General features: G+C 54.1%; 1 protein-coding gene across 3 annotated transcripts; it reads right to left on the bottom strand.

The window, feature by feature from the left end:
* Positions 1–2463: 2463 nt before the first annotated feature.
* Positions 2464–12134, bottom strand: SCN1B (sodium voltage-gated channel beta subunit 1). Of its 3 annotated transcripts, XR_013997515.1 has the most exons (7): positions 11740–11910; positions 9711–9877; positions 8724–8964; positions 3715–3856; positions 3161–3232; positions 2965–3074; positions 2464–2793 (listed from the first exon to the last, which is right to left on the bottom strand). XR_013997515.1 is itself a non-coding variant. In XM_081118006.1 (6 exons), exons 1-5 carry the CDS (start codon positions 11777–11779, stop codon positions 3166–3168), a joined length of 657 nt encoding a protein of 218 aa, XP_080974132.1. In that variant the 5' UTR covers positions 11780–12134; the 3' UTR covers positions 2464–3074; positions 3156–3165. The 3 variants fall into 3 exon arrangements, 2 of the variants coding, with proteins under 2 accessions (XP_080974132.1, XP_080974131.1); XM_081118006.1 differs by having other exon boundaries at positions 2464–3074; positions 3156–3232; positions 11740–12134; XM_081118005.1 differs by having other exon boundaries at positions 2464–3074; positions 11740–12126.
* Positions 12135–14900: the final 2766 nt, after the last annotated feature.

Genomic DNA, 14900 nt, shown 5'->3' with positions numbered 1-14900 from the left:
TGATCCACGTCACACCCCAGGTCCAGATAAACAGCCACATAGAGACACCACCAGATACCTGGCTGTGGACAGCCACATGAACACAGACCACAGCTGTTCACCCCAGCTAGGCTGTCCCCACAATCAGACCCACCTGCTCACCCCACTCAGAGCCACAGCCTCCCACAGGGGACACACTGGTGTGGACTTGGAGCTGCTCAGCCCTCTCTCTTTCCCCCTTTCTCTCCATTCATGTTCTTCCCTCTCCAGCTTTCTCTCCAACTCCCACCACTCCAGAGAGACCCACACTGCCGAGGACTGAGTGAAGAAATAAAATGGCCCAGCCGGGCGTGGCTCAGCAGTTGAGCGTCGACCTAGGATCCAGGCGATTGGGGTTCGATTCCCGGTCAGGGCACATGCCCGGGTTGTGGGCTCGATCAGTGACTCTCTCATCATTGATGTTTCTATCTCTCTCTCTCCCTCTCCTTTCCTCTCTCTGAAATCAATAAAAATATATTAAAAAAATAAAAAAATAAAATGGAGTCACTGTAGTCGGGCTGCTAATTTCTAAAGTCAGGTAGGTGAGGTCTGAGGAAACAATTCTATTCTTGCTTTAACTGCACTTGGAACTTGAACTTTCCAGCTGTGCCTCAAGGCCTGGAGATACAGGTAAATCCTATAGATTACCCTCTGAACTACTTAGGAAAGAATGTGCATGTATCCAGACCCCTGACATCCATCGTCCAGACCCTTGACATCTGATCACAGTTTCAGACCAATTCAGAAGCCAAGAATGCAGAACTGATTTCTTCCCCTCAAGAAGGTACTTTTTACTATAACAGCTCTCAATTTTTCTGTCTTCTTGGGAACACTCTGGGGGTTACATTGTAGTGTTCTTGCTTGCAAACCCCAAGATGCTTGAGTAAAACTTTGCCATTTTTATTTTATTTTACTTCATTTTATTTTCTATTAACAAGTGTGGTCTGTTTTATGTGTCTCAAAGCTGAATAAAATACAGGTAACAATCTAAATTCAAGCATAACAATAAAATACTTTCCATTTTACAAGTCTGATGGTAATAAATATTTACATTTTTAAAAATAGCCTTTGCTCATTTTTTCTTTCTTTTTTTTAAAGACATAACATGCTCAAGGGTACACAGAATATGAAAAAAAATTCATCCCTCTAAGACATCAAAATACTGGCATTCGATCTGTCCTTTTTCTGTCTCCACGCCAGTAACTTTATCTTTTTTGATCATCATGTGAACAACACTTGTCAAGTCATAGATCTGAACACCATTTTGTGAGGCAGCACTTGCCAGGGCGGAGCCACATCAGCAGAGGACACCACTCCCTCCTCTGGGACGTGCACGGCCCCCACCAGGTCGTGCACATTGAGGAGAGGGTGCAGCTCCGCCACTTTCTTAAGGGAGATGGTCTCAGAAGGGATGCCTGTAACATTCAGCCTTGAGTTGATGCGCTTCAGGGAGATCAGCCGGTCTTGAGTCTGGGCCAGAAAGATGGAGCCTGTCCTTATGTAACCTGTTTGGATGCCTATTTCTTGCTCTAACTGCTGGTACAGTTTGAATAGTCAGCCATCTTCCGCTCAGTGCTCAAGTGCCTGGCAGTGCTTACGATGCCAGCACAAAATCTTGCAGAGCCAGCTGCCAGCCTGCCCTGCTCCAAATGGACAATGCCCTTCCACCCCACCTTGGCCAGGTGATAGGCCGCGGATGTGCCCATGATCCCCCCACCGCAGACGACCACCTGCGCCTGGGCAGGCAGGGTGACAGAATGTGCCTCGGCCGGGGAGGCCCTGCTTCTGGCTGAGGGCCACTTCTGCCATCCTCGGCGGGTCCTTTGTCTCTGGACCACAGAGAGCAACCGGTAAAACATCACATCTGACAGCAATGGGAGACCAGCTCTCACCCAACTCAGGAGACATCAAGCATTCGGACAACATTCACACCCTGGGTGTGCTCATGGGCCCCCGCGGGCTCCGCGCTCAGCAACACCCGGGGGGCCCCCGCAGCAGCCACAACAGTCACCAGGGGTCCCGGGGGGCCAGAAAGGGTGCCATTTTTAATTTTAACAAAGCCTCCTGATTCATTTACGCTCGGTGGTCTGATCGACACTGCTGGCCTGGAACACAAAAAACTTACGCCACTGCTGCCCTGCCTCTTCTCTCCACAGCAGCACCCCGCCCAAGCTGCCTCCACGGCTCCCTCCCACTCACGGTCCCCGCTGAGCTAATGACACCCCCAATCCCACACTAATCAAGTACTAAGTGGCTGCACCCGCTGGGCCTTCAGGCTGGCGCTGAGTCCGAGACGCTGGACCCGCTTGTTCCTTCCCCACCCTTATCCCTGAACTTGTGTAGAGGCCCCACTACCTGCCTGGGAGGGCAGGCCCCTGGGGAAACTGAGGCTTGGATTTGGGCGTGGGGTTAGAGGGTGACTGGGTTCACGAGAGAGACTAAGAATCAAGTCCAAGAATCTTTATTTCATGAACAAAACTACTTGTGTAAAGAGACGAGGCTGTCTGGGCCACTTTCTAAGTGGCCACAGTCCAAGGCTGGTGAGAGAGGGTGGAGCTGGGCTGGGCAAGAGTGCACAGGAGAGGGGACCCCCAGGTCCAGCCAGAGGAAGCAGGAGGGGAAATGCCGGTGAGGGTTAAAGTGGGTTCCAGAACCCCCTGCCCAAAACCGTCCTGGCCTGTCACGACCCCGCTGGGCAGGGAGGGGCTGGGCCCTGTAGTGCGTGTCTGAGCGGCCAATGTGTGCAAATCAGCAAGAAGGAGGGGCGTGGAGCCGCTGCCCCCGCCTCACCGCCCCCCACCAAACAGGCAGCAGAAGCAGGGGTGGGGGCAGCGACAGTATTGCTTTAGCCACCATGCATGGCGAGAGAGCAAATGGACGGGAGGAGAAAGGCTGGAGTAAGGGTGCGAGCCAAGCCACCTGCCCTTCCCACCCTGGTGGCTCCGCTGGCAGGACTCTGAGGCTGTGGAGGCCCAGGAATGGCCAACCCCCATCGGGGGCAGGCTGTGCCCGGATGTTCCCCATTAGGGCTGGCTCTTCCTTGAGGAGCCCATGGCCTAAAGGTAAGCGAGAAACAGGGTCAGGGACCTAGCGAACAGACACCTCCCAGGCCCACCAATCCCTGCCCACATACCCACCTTACCAGGGCTATTCGGCCACCTGGACACCCGTGCAGTTCTCTTTGCTTTCTGAGGTGATGGCCAGGTATTCCGAGCTGTGGGGACAAAGGCCAGGTAGACAGTGACCCCCTCATCCGGCTGGCCCACTGCCAGGGGACTGAGGAGGGTTGTGGTCTCTGCCCCAGGTGCACAGAGCTCTGGAATTAGAGAAAGGATGGGGCAACGGGCTGAACTCCTAGTAACCCACAAGAAGTCCAGGCTGGGGCCTGGAGTCCTGAGTCTGAGGCAGGAGAGGTCTGGGGGGTTCAGACTCCTGGGTCCTGGGGAGGAAAGAGGCTGGAACCTGGACTCCTGTATCTTTGAGGAACAGGACACTGGGCCTGAACCCTGTGAGAATCTGAGGGAGGAGGGGGTTGGGACCTTATCCCATCTCTGACAGCAAATGTCCCCCTCTGGGGACAATTGGCAGGTGGTGCCCTGGCTGCTCCCCTGAGCCCTCCCCACTCAGCTCATGCACCCCTCTGGGAAGTCCTGGGTGTCCTGGGTTGTCTCCCCGCTCCTCCTCAACCCCACTTACGCATTTTCCTGTGCAGCAGCCTCCGTGGCAGCAGCGATCTTCTTGTAGCAGTAAACCATCTCCGCCACAAGCCATATGGTCAACACCACGATGAGCACATACATCATGATCTCAGACACGATGGACGCCATGTCTCTGTTGGCTGCAGAGGCCAGGCAAGATTAAGTGGGGCTGAGGACAGGCTCAGGAGGGTGACAGCCTGTGTTCCTCGGGCTTGTTGTGCCAGTTTGGCAAGTGGCTCGACCTCCCTGGGCCTGGTCTGCAAATGGGAATGTGCTGCTTCCCTGAGTCATCAATGTTACTGTGCCTGATTTTAGTCACCAGCTGCAAAGAGCTTCAGGCTCACCTCGTCCCACCTCCCTGTGTACCTCGAGAGTGCATCTGTGCCAGTCAGGTGGCTGTAGGTGCCCAAGAGCTACAGCTCTGCAACCAGAAGGCTCAGGTTCAAATCCTGACTCTGCCACTTGCCAGTTGTGTGACCTTGGGCAAGTGACTCAACCTCTCTGGGTCTCAGTTTCCCCATCTGTAAAAAGTTGATAATCGTATCTCCTTCATGAGTGTTGTAGAAGTTAAAAAGCTTTAAAAATTCTTAGAATAGTGCTTGACATATGAATGTCACTCAATACATGTTTGCTATTACTAATATTATTAGTACTGTTATTATTGGGGCAGTACAGCATAGTAGTTAAGAGCTAGAGATCAGGGGCCGGACTGCCAGGGTTCAAATCCTGGCTCTGCCTCTTAGAAGCTGTGAGACCTTAGGCAAATGACTCTCCCCCTCTGGGCCTTGATTTCTCTCTGTGAAGTGGGGATGATAATACCCATGCCTTCTCACAGGGTTGCTGGGAAGAAGAAATGCCAGTTAACAACCCTCATGTGCTTGGATGCACTCACAGGCAGCACTGCCTAAGTGTTGGCTACTGGCGGCTATTTTCCGGAAACCCTCTATTCTTCCACCGCACTGGCTCTTGCCACCGCCAGCTTCCTTTCATTGAGCCTAAATTTAAACTGTAACAGGAGCCCACTTAGCCAGGGGACCAGAGTCGAAGGCCACCGTGGCATCCTGGGTCAGATTTTGCAGGCGTCCACTCTGCATCCCCAGCCCCCCCCTGCCTGGCCAGGATCTCAGCCCCCCCCCCCCCCCCCCCGCTGTACACACGTGGTCTTCCTCCCTGTCAGTGCGCACTTTCTGCTGCTCACCCGTGCAGATGGCACCGATGCTTTCTGGGCCAGAGCGAGGGAGGGTGCAGGGCCGGATGTTTCTCCCCTACTTCCCCACAGGAGAAGCTGGAGACAGGGTTCCACATGTCATTTATTCATTCATTCATTCACTCATTCATTCATTCATTCATTCACTCAAAAGATCTCATTATGCATTTCACGCAGTGAATATGTGCTCTCAGCCAGGCTCTGTGCTTCAGTCTGAGCATCTCCCTGATTCCTCAAAACAACCCCAAAGATAGAGACAAGACAGTCCTGGTTTCCCACGTCCGCTGACCTCAGGAAGCACACTGAGTAGATCTGATTGATAGATGTTCGACAGAGCTCACATCACCAGCATTCTCAACCCTGCTCCTGGAACTCAATGCCCAAACGGATTTAACTAATCCGATACCTCCTGCTCTCCCAATCTGATTAGGACAGTGACAGACACGGCTCTGCAGCCCATTTTCCAGATAAGGATACTGAGGCCCAGAGAGGGGAAGGTGCTGAGCAAGGATGCACAGCCACGATTCAACCCCAACTGCAACTGACAGCAGGATCCAACCTCTTATCTGCTCTGTAAAGATACCACAGCCAAAGAAAGACTTGGTAAAAGCTGCTGGACAGCGAGTGCAGTCTCCATCGAACCACACAGGCATCTCCGAGGGAGGACCATTGCTCTCCCTCACTACAGAGGAGAAACTGAGGCACGGGGGTCACAGAGAGGCTCAGAGGCACCTTCTCTGGGGAGATCTTTGATTCTTCAAAAACCCCAAGTCTTCCAAGAGCTCCCCCTGGGCGCCCACAGAGGCGGACCTCTCACCAGCCTCAGGCAGTGCTTCACCTCAAGCTGTTGTTCACCGTACTGGGTACATCTGAGCAAACAGTGAAGGCACCAAATGAAGTCCCTGTAGTCAAGTTGTGAATTACTAAAATCAAGTCAGGCTGAGGCAGGGGAAATGATTCTCCTCTTGCTTTAACAGTCTGGGAACTTAAATTTCTGACCTCTCCAATTATGCCAGGAGGCAGACTATACATGTATCCTATAGATAGCCCTCTGATTACCCCTTAAGGACTTAGAAGATGATGCTCGTGTCCAGACCTACTGGCACCCAGACCACTGGACACCTGAAGATCACCACCTTGGATTAACCCAGAGACTCGGAGTGCAGGCCTGATTCCTTCCCAGGATGCACTTTTCACTGCAGAACTCTTAACTTTTCCTCCTTCTTCAGAAAACTCTGGGTATTGTGTAGCTGTGTTTCCAGTTTGCAAACCCTAAGGCTTTTAAATAAATCTTGGTCATTTATTTCCAGCCAAAGCCTCCTGATTCATTTCCACTTGGTTGACAAATCCAAAATAGAATTAGCCGCCTCATCTCCACCTGCCAGTCCCACTCCCGGCGGAGGACCCCAAGTGCCGCCTACCATCTCCTGCGCCTCTGCCAGGCCAGCGGAGGCCTCGCCGCCAACGCCCGCTGCCCCTGCTTTAGAAATGACTCAGTTCACTCCTCAGCAGCTATTACCAGGAGGCAACACAGGCCGATGGGTAATGTTGAAACTGCAGTAAGAGTGTGAACTATAATAAAAAAGAATATGGCATGGCAGACAATGTTAATAATACAATAATATCATGGGCAGTGAAAGAAATACTATCGTGTGATGAATAAGCTTAAAGATACTACAATATGGTGAGTGATGAATGTATTATAGTATCACAAGTAAAATTTTATAATATTATAATATGGTTGATATTTTAAAATACAACAGCATGGTGGGAAATGATAAAAATAAGATAGTATGTTAGATAATGTTAAAAATACCCTAGTATGAAGGATTATGATAAAAAATACTGTTGTATGCCTGGTAATGTTAAAATAGTTTAGTATACAGTATAATATATGGGTGATGTTAAAAGGCAATACTATAGCCCGGCGGCGCGGCTCGGCAGTTGAGCATTGACTTATGATCCAGGAGATCTTGGTTCGATTCCCTGTCAGGGCACATGCCTGGGTTTCAGGCTCGGTCCCCAGCAGGGGGCGTGCAGGAGGCAGCCGATCAATGACTCTCATCATTGATGTTTCTCTCTCTCTCCCTCTCCTTTCCCCTCTCTGAAATTAATAAAGATGTATTAAAAAAAAATTAAAAAATAAAAAGGCAATACTATTATATGTTCGATAAAAAACACTGGAGTGTGATGGGAATGCTGAAACCGCAGGCTCTGAGAACACAACATAACGAGCTCTATATTATGATAAACGTCGTTAAGAACATAGGCTCTGGGAGGTAGTACAACAGGGTGGACAATGTTAAAGAAGAGAGACCTTACTGAGTCACAGGTGCGCCTGAGCACCAGCCTCCACCTCGAAAATGAGGATGGAGGCCTGAGCCAGGCAAGACCACAGACGGAAAGAACCCGGGTGCCTGATGGGCTCACTCACGGAGCCTCCCTGCCCTCCTGACCCCTCACCTCAGCACTGATTTGAGAGACAGGATTGACACAGATTTTAAGGCACAGTATTTGGGGGCATCTTTGTCACAGCCACTCCACTTTCCCCCACTCACACGGGCGGGCCCCATCTTCTATGTGTGGGTGGCCACCCACCCAGCATCGTGGCCTACACCAAAGAGTCGCTCAGTCATGTCTCCTGCATTGAATTCTGCTAGATCACTTTGATAATAAACGTAAAAATGTTAATTATCAAAAGAAACCCACAGGCTCTGGCTGCCAGAAGACAGTGAATCACGCCACGAACAGAAACGGCAGACACAGGCTTGGTTGGCTTCCAAATCAGGGCCCAGCTCTATGACCTTGGCCATGTAATCTTACCTCCCTGAGCCTGGGCTTCCCCATCTGTAACAGCCCCAGCCCAGGGGGACTTCATCCACATGAGGTCCTGAGGCCTGTCTCAGGGAAAGGAAGGACAATGCACATTGCCCATGGTGGCATGCGTGTGCTGCGGGTCCTGAGGGATGTCCTTGCCACAGTTTTTTGGTGGTCCAAGGTCTGGGATATCTCCCTGACTCTAAGCCGATATGGGTCATAGGGCTCTGGAAAATTCCAGTTTACATCCTGTGGAAGATGGTTCAGAGAAGGGGTCCAAGGAAGCTGAAGCCAAAATGAAACAGTTCAAAAACACCTTAGATCCTACTACGCAGGGTGGCTCAGACCTGCAGCACCAGCGTCGCCTGAGAGCTTTTCAGAAATGGACCCCGGGCCCATTCATCTGCTGAGTCAGGATCTGCACATCAGCAAGACTCCTGGAGGGCTGTGTGCATGGTACACTCGGAGGAGCATTGCTCTAGGTATACACTCATATCTCTTCTCCCACTGTGACACAGGGTGGCAGGGCTCAGGCTATGTGACAAGCTGCACCGCCAAGATCACCCCTACGTACCGGCCTGCCAGCAGCTGACACCCAGCATATCACACAATCCTCAGAACCTCTCTGGAACATAGGAATGTTTCAGACAACACCCTGGAAGGTAGATACCATTACCATCCTGTTTCCTACAGGACAACCCTTCCGCTCAGAGACAGAGACACCTGCCCGAGGTCACACAGCACAGACAGCAGAGATTTCACACCCAGAACTTCCATGGGAGAGGCCTCCTGTGACATCTCTGTGAATTGAAGGGAAATGGAGGCCAGAGCTAGAGTTGCGGAAAGAGGTGCTGTTCCCCCTGCTGCCGTGAGCGGTTGGCTGGCCCAGGAGTGCAGCCAGCCTGTCCCCTACCTGCCATCTGTCCCTCCATCTGGCTGCCAATGGGCAACAGGGACAAGAGGGTAGGCAGGGCCTGACTCACCTTTGTCCACTACCTCCAGGTGGATCTTTTTTACGACAGTGGTGTTGTGCTCATAGTTCTCGAAGAAGAGCAGGCGGTAGACATGGCACTCGTAGTCGCCCGAGTGGTTGTAGGTGACATTCGTGATGAAGATGGACAGATCCTGCAGGTCCCTGGTGCCCCGGCTGCCGTTCCAAACCACACGGCCCTCAAAACGCTCATCTTCCTCCAGCTGCAGCACCTCATTCTCATAGCGCAGGATCTGGGGGCAGCGGGGGGGGGGGTGTCACTGCCTGGGCCCATGTTCCCCACCTAGACCTCTATTCTGTCCCTTGCCTTGACACACAGAGAGACAGATGGACACACACATGGGCTCAGGCAGGGAGGGCACAGCAGGGCTAGCGTCATGCCTGGACCTGCCCCAGACCTTGGTTGTGCCCCTGGTCCTGAGACACACACACTCACACACATTCCTCATCACTCCCCAGCCCCTATTCAGCCTTCCTGGCCATTCTCTGCAATTCTGCCCAGGCCTCCACACCCATGCCTCACACAAGGACAGAGGTGGCCTGATCCAGCTGCTGCGGGCCCTAATTCTCCAGTGGGCCCTAAAAGTGCATGATGCCTCCTCAGATGTTATTCAAAACACAGTGTAAAGGAGTTCGGTAAGTTCTGCTTCTCCTCTGTGACGACCACCCGAAACGCTTCTGCTGGTACTAAATAATTCCACTGCGCCAACCAGGGGCCAGGTGCTTCGGCTCAAGCAATCCTCACACAGACGAGCCAGAGACCGTGACCACCCTGTCTTTACAGAGGAGAAAACCGAGGCCCAGGCAGGCTGCGCGACCTGCCCAAGGTCACTTAGCTGGTCAGCGGTGGAGCTGGAACTTGAATCCAGGTCACCAATAATAGCACATTATTCAAAACATACAATCATACCCCCCCAATCCTGCCCCCACTCAGACACCTATGCCCACCCTCCCACACCCAAGCCGGGCGCCCACACACCTTGACAAACTCCTCAGTGCCCTTCTGGCGGAAGGTCCACTCCGTGAAGGTCTCAGCGGTGGTCTCGCTGCGGCGCTTGCAGGAGATGCAGAGAATTTTGAAGGCCATCCCGTACACAGCCTCCGTCTCCGAGTCCACCTCCACACAGCCCGCCCAGGCTGAGGACACTGCAGGGGCAGCAGGGGCACCCATCACCCTAGGCCATGGCAGGCTCGCTGGTTGTTGGCCCTCAGGTCCCTCGGAAACCATCTGTATCCCTCAATAATGATGAATGGACAGAACAGGACACAGCCTGGCCCTGCCACGTTCTGTGTGCCCTTGGCAAGTCACCCATCTTCTCTGAGCCTCAGTTCTCCTCTGTGAATGCTGAGGGCAGCGATCATCTTTGCTTCTGGAGGTTGTTGAGCAGATTTCATGAATTAGGTAAGGTCCCAGCAGGGGGCTGGCCCACAGCCGGCCCCAATCAATAGGGCTGTTACTGTGCTCAGTAACTCTGAGTGTGTGCTACCCAAGTACCCTTGTTCAGAAGGCCACCTGTCTGAGCTACTGCAGCAATGGTACCTCAGACCATTCTAGACCATGATGGGTCTAGGATTCCAGCTGCTTTAGAAGTTCAAGGTGGCAGTCATTCCCACTATTATTGCTCTGCAAAACCAGCCAGCCCCAGAGAAGGCTGGGAAAAGGCAAGGCCTCAGAGGAGAAGGTGGCACTGGCACCAGGGCAGACCACACTCCATTCCTATTCCCCAGGCCCACAAGTTCCTGTTCGTCTCCCCAACTTCTGCCTCTGTCCTCAGGCTCCCACCTCCTATCAGCTTCTCCAAACTCACCACGCTCTCTCCTGCCTCAGAGCCTTTGCACCTCCATTGGATTCCAGTCCCTTTGGGTCCCTCCTCCACATTTTTAAAATATATATATATCTTTATTGATCTCAAAGAGAGGAAGGGAGAGGGAAAGAGAGAGATAGAAACATCAAGGATGAGAGAGTCATTGATTGGCTGCCTCCTGCACGCCCCCTACTGGGGATGGAGCCCACAACCCAGGCATGTGTCCTCATCCGGAATTGAACCATGATCTTCTGGATCCTAGGTCAATGCTCAACCGCTGAGCCACGCTGGCCTGGCCCTCCACATTCTTACCTGCCACCTCCTTCCTGGCCCCCAGAGCTCGCTAGTTAATGCTGTGTCTCCCCAGCTCCAGTTCTGGGTCTTTTCCTTTCTCTTCCTCTATTAATCTAGGGTGCTTTCGATCCTGCTCCTCCGCTGTCTCTTCCCACCTCCCTGAAGTAACTCTGTCCCTGACTCCCCCCTTTCTCTCTCCTAGGGGTCTCTCTGAAGGTCCCACCACTTTGTGCTCTCTTTCCAGGCTCAGACACGCTCTCATGCTCACTCTCTCCGCCTTCCCGTCCCTTTTTAAACTCCATCCCTCCCGGTGTCACCGGGGTCAGCATCTCTTTCTGCCTCTCTCAGTTTTCTCTCTTCGCAGTCAGATGACCGCTCCTCAGTCTCTCTCTCCGGCCAACTCTGCGGCTCTCCCGTCTCTGTCTGCCCCTTTACTTCCATCCCCCCAGTCTCCCAACGGAGCGCTCCGGAGAACTCCGGGTCCTCTTGCGTCTCTCGCCCCTTCCCTCTCCTCTCACCATCTCTTTCAGTCTCTCCACCTCCCGTCGGTCTCCCGGCGCCGCCTCCTCCCTCCTCCCCCCTCCCCCGCCCCAGTCCCCCTGCGGCTGTGGGTGTCACATTGCTGCCTGCGGGGCTCCGGGAGCAGCTGACTCCGCGTTTCCTCGCTCCCGGCTGGGCGCCCGAAGCAGAGAAGCTGTGCCAGCCGGGCCCCCGCCGGCTCTGGCCCACCCGCACCTTCACCTCTGCCCCCCAAGCCCCGCACCCAGGGCGCGCAACTTCTGATGGGACTCACCCAGGCCGGGGGATGGGCGGAAGTGGCCCTTGCCCTACTCTCCGGGGTCCGAGCGAGAACCCACCGCCTGGCCGTGCCCCTCTGTGTCCCTTGCCGTGCGCCCCCCGCTCACTTACCCAGCGCCGTGCCGACCAAGAAAGCCAGCAGTGTCCCCATGACTGCGCTGCGCGCGCTGCGCCCCTCTCCAGGGCCACCGGTATTAATAGCCGGGCTAGAGGCGGCGGGACCCGGCGGCGATTAGAATGTCCCCGGGAGCGCGCGGGCGCAGCTGCTGCGGCTCTGGGACCAGCGAGGGGGGGAAGGGGGGGGCGCGGCCCCCCCGCTCCGGCTACCGCCGGGGGCCCAGCCCCGGGGCCCGGCGTCCGGGCATCCCCGCCGCGCGGGTGGCGGCCGCTGCTCGGGCTGCTGCGCTGACGCGCGCAGCCGGGCGCATCCACCAGACGCCCCGACCCAGGCCCCTTCGGCTCGGGCGCTCGGGCGCGGGCCGCGCTTTCCTGCGCACTGCAGCCGCGGCGGCGGCCCGGGAGGGAGGAGGGAGAGGGAGGGGGCGGAATGAATCACCGCGGGGGGAGGGCGCGGCCGCCCAGCCTTTGCCGCAGCGGCCCGGGAGGCGCCCGCCGCACCGGCCTCTCCGGGTGGCGCAGGGAACACGGCTTCTGGGCATGGGCGCGAAGTCTGGATGCCCGGCCCCTCCAGGCGCTGGGGTCCCCCAACATCGGAGTCTGGGAAAGGTACAGCCCCAGAATCACAAGGGGGCTGAGAGGGCGGTTTGGGGGCAGGGCTTCAGAATTCAAATTATAGGGATCACCCTCCTGGGAGGGAGAGGGTTTTGCTGGGACCTCCAAGGGACCTCTCTCTCAGATCCCTGGCATCAGGCCTGGAGGTCACCGTGTGGGAACCCAAGTGGGCATGGGGAGGTGTCAGGCTAGGGCTACCTATAATATTCCAGACCCTTGCCAAACAGGAGGGACAGCCTGGATCCACACCAGAGGCTGCCCTGGGGGGTTGGGGAGCTATCTTTCAGGAGGATGCCCCCTCCTTTGTCTCTGACATCATCTTCTATTCCTCTCTCCCCACCCAGAGCTGGCAGCCCAGGTCCCTGCTGTTCCCAACACACCGAGCTCATTTCCGCCTCAGGGCCTTTGCCCTTTGCTCTTCCCTCTGCCTGGACCGTGCTTCTCCCAAGTAACCAAAAGGCTCACTCCAGCTCATCCTGCAGCTCTTGGCTTCGATGTCATCTTTGTCAGGTCTTCTGTCCATTTCAGGGAAACTGCCTCCCCCACCCCTTACTTGACCTCCTTTACTTGTTTTGTGTTTTCCCCACAGCAGTTGTCACCAGACATTATAGTCTTCCTTTATATAGTTCCTCTGCTCACTGCCTGTCCCTCCAACCCTGGAAAATATACCCCCCCAGAGTGAGGACATTGCCCTGTGCACCAGCATCCTGAACTGTGCCTGGCACATTGTAGGTGCTCGATAAATATTTGTCAAATGAATGCCGATGCTAGAGCCCTTGTGATAATGCTGAATCCTAAACGTGCGGCAAGTTCTATTCTCCCCATTTCAGAGGAAACTGAGGCTGCGTCACTTCCTCACTGAGAGTCATGCCCCTGGCCTCAGGTAGATCTGGAATCCTGTGGTGATGGCAGGGGGCCAGTCTTATCAGTAGGTTCTGGCAAATGGAAAATGGGGGTGGGGCTCTGGGCTTTCAGACCCTGGTGTGGGTAAGACTTCTGATTGGGGGTCACTGTTCAGGTTCTGGCCACCAGTTCTGGGTGGGGTGAGTTTCCAGAAACCCAGTGGCCTAGGTCTGCTGGACAAGAGGAACCCAGGTACGTGCCGGTCAGTCCTGGGGCAGAGGGACAGGAAGCCAGGGACACCAGACATGTTTGTGGTCTGGGCCTCTGTGCTAGCAATTACTTCCTGGGTTGTGAAATTCCCCTACAGAAAATAACCTTCTTGCCTTTCTAAGTCCTCCCTCTGGCAGGGGTGGTAGGCAGAGGACAGGCCTTAGGCACTAAACAGGGGCACCTACTGACAGATGTTCCTGGAGCACCTGTTATGGGCTTGGTGCTCCTCTATGCACTTTACTAACATTAGCTCATCTAATTCTTCTTACAATGTGGGCATTAACACTATGCCCACTTTACAGATGTGCGAAACAGGCTGCGTGGGTAACTTGCCAGGATCACGTAGCTAGAGGATAGGCGAGGCTGACTCTGCTCTTCCCTACCCGTGGTCCATCCTGCCTCTGTCCCATCCCTCCTCCAGTCCTCTGCCCCAAGCCATTAATTACAGATTCTTACAGCCTCAGTGACATATTGAAGGTCTCTCTCTCTCAATCACTCTGGAACCAGCACAGGGTTTGAGTGGACAGATTTAGATTTTACCTGGACCAGAGACTATGCCTCTAAGCCCATTTCTTCATCAGTAAGACAGGGGTCCAGATAGCCATACCTGGCTAGGCTGTTGTGGGGTCCTGAAGGGGTTAGGACCTTGCATCTAAATGCGGCGCCACCAGGAGCCAGGCCTACTACAGTCCTTGCCTCCCTACTGAAGGGCCTCAGGCATGTAACTATTTGTCTCCATCTCATAGAGCCAATGTGAGAATTAAATCATCAGACCATGGCACTTACCCTGGTATGTACTTGGTGCTCACTACATGAGTTACTTTTCTTCCCTTAAATTTTTCTGCAATGAGTAATGTTACTGAATACCGAGTGGCCACATTTATCAACTCCTTGCATCCTCATAAAGCGGTTCTCAAAGTGGGATCCCCTAACAAATGTCAGCAGCATCACCTGGGAACTTGCTGAAAACACAGGCTGCCAGCCCCCCTGGACCTGCTGAATCACACTTTGCCAGTGGGTCTGGCAATCTGCCCTCCAGGAGATTCTGATCTTAAGATTCTGATCCATGTCTGTAGCTTAAGTTTGAGAATGACTCACTTCTAACCAACCTGGGAGACTGGGGATATTCTTATGCCCATTGAACAGAAGAGGAAACTAAAGCACAGAGAGGCTGACTGGCTCCAGGTTACATGCCTGCTTAAGTATCAGAGGTAGGATTTGAACCTAGGCCACCAGGGATTAGTCTGTCCTTGGAGCCCCTGCACTGGACCCTGATGATGCAAAGCTTGTGTGAGATGGTAGGGAATTCCAGGTCATGTCAGTGACAATGGTCCCAGAAAATGGACAGATCACCCCTCCCTGCCACATGGGATCTGAGTGCAACAGGAGGCTCCCTCCCGTTTCCCAGGCCCCATAGGGACAGCCAC

Source organism: Miniopterus schreibersii (genome assembly GCF_964146895.1).
Source record: "Miniopterus schreibersii genome assembly, chromosome: 18".
In the NCBI taxonomy this organism is placed as follows: domain Eukaryota; kingdom Metazoa; phylum Chordata; class Mammalia; order Chiroptera; family Miniopteridae; genus Miniopterus; species Miniopterus schreibersii.
This window is presented reverse-complemented; position numbering and strand designations above follow the sequence as displayed.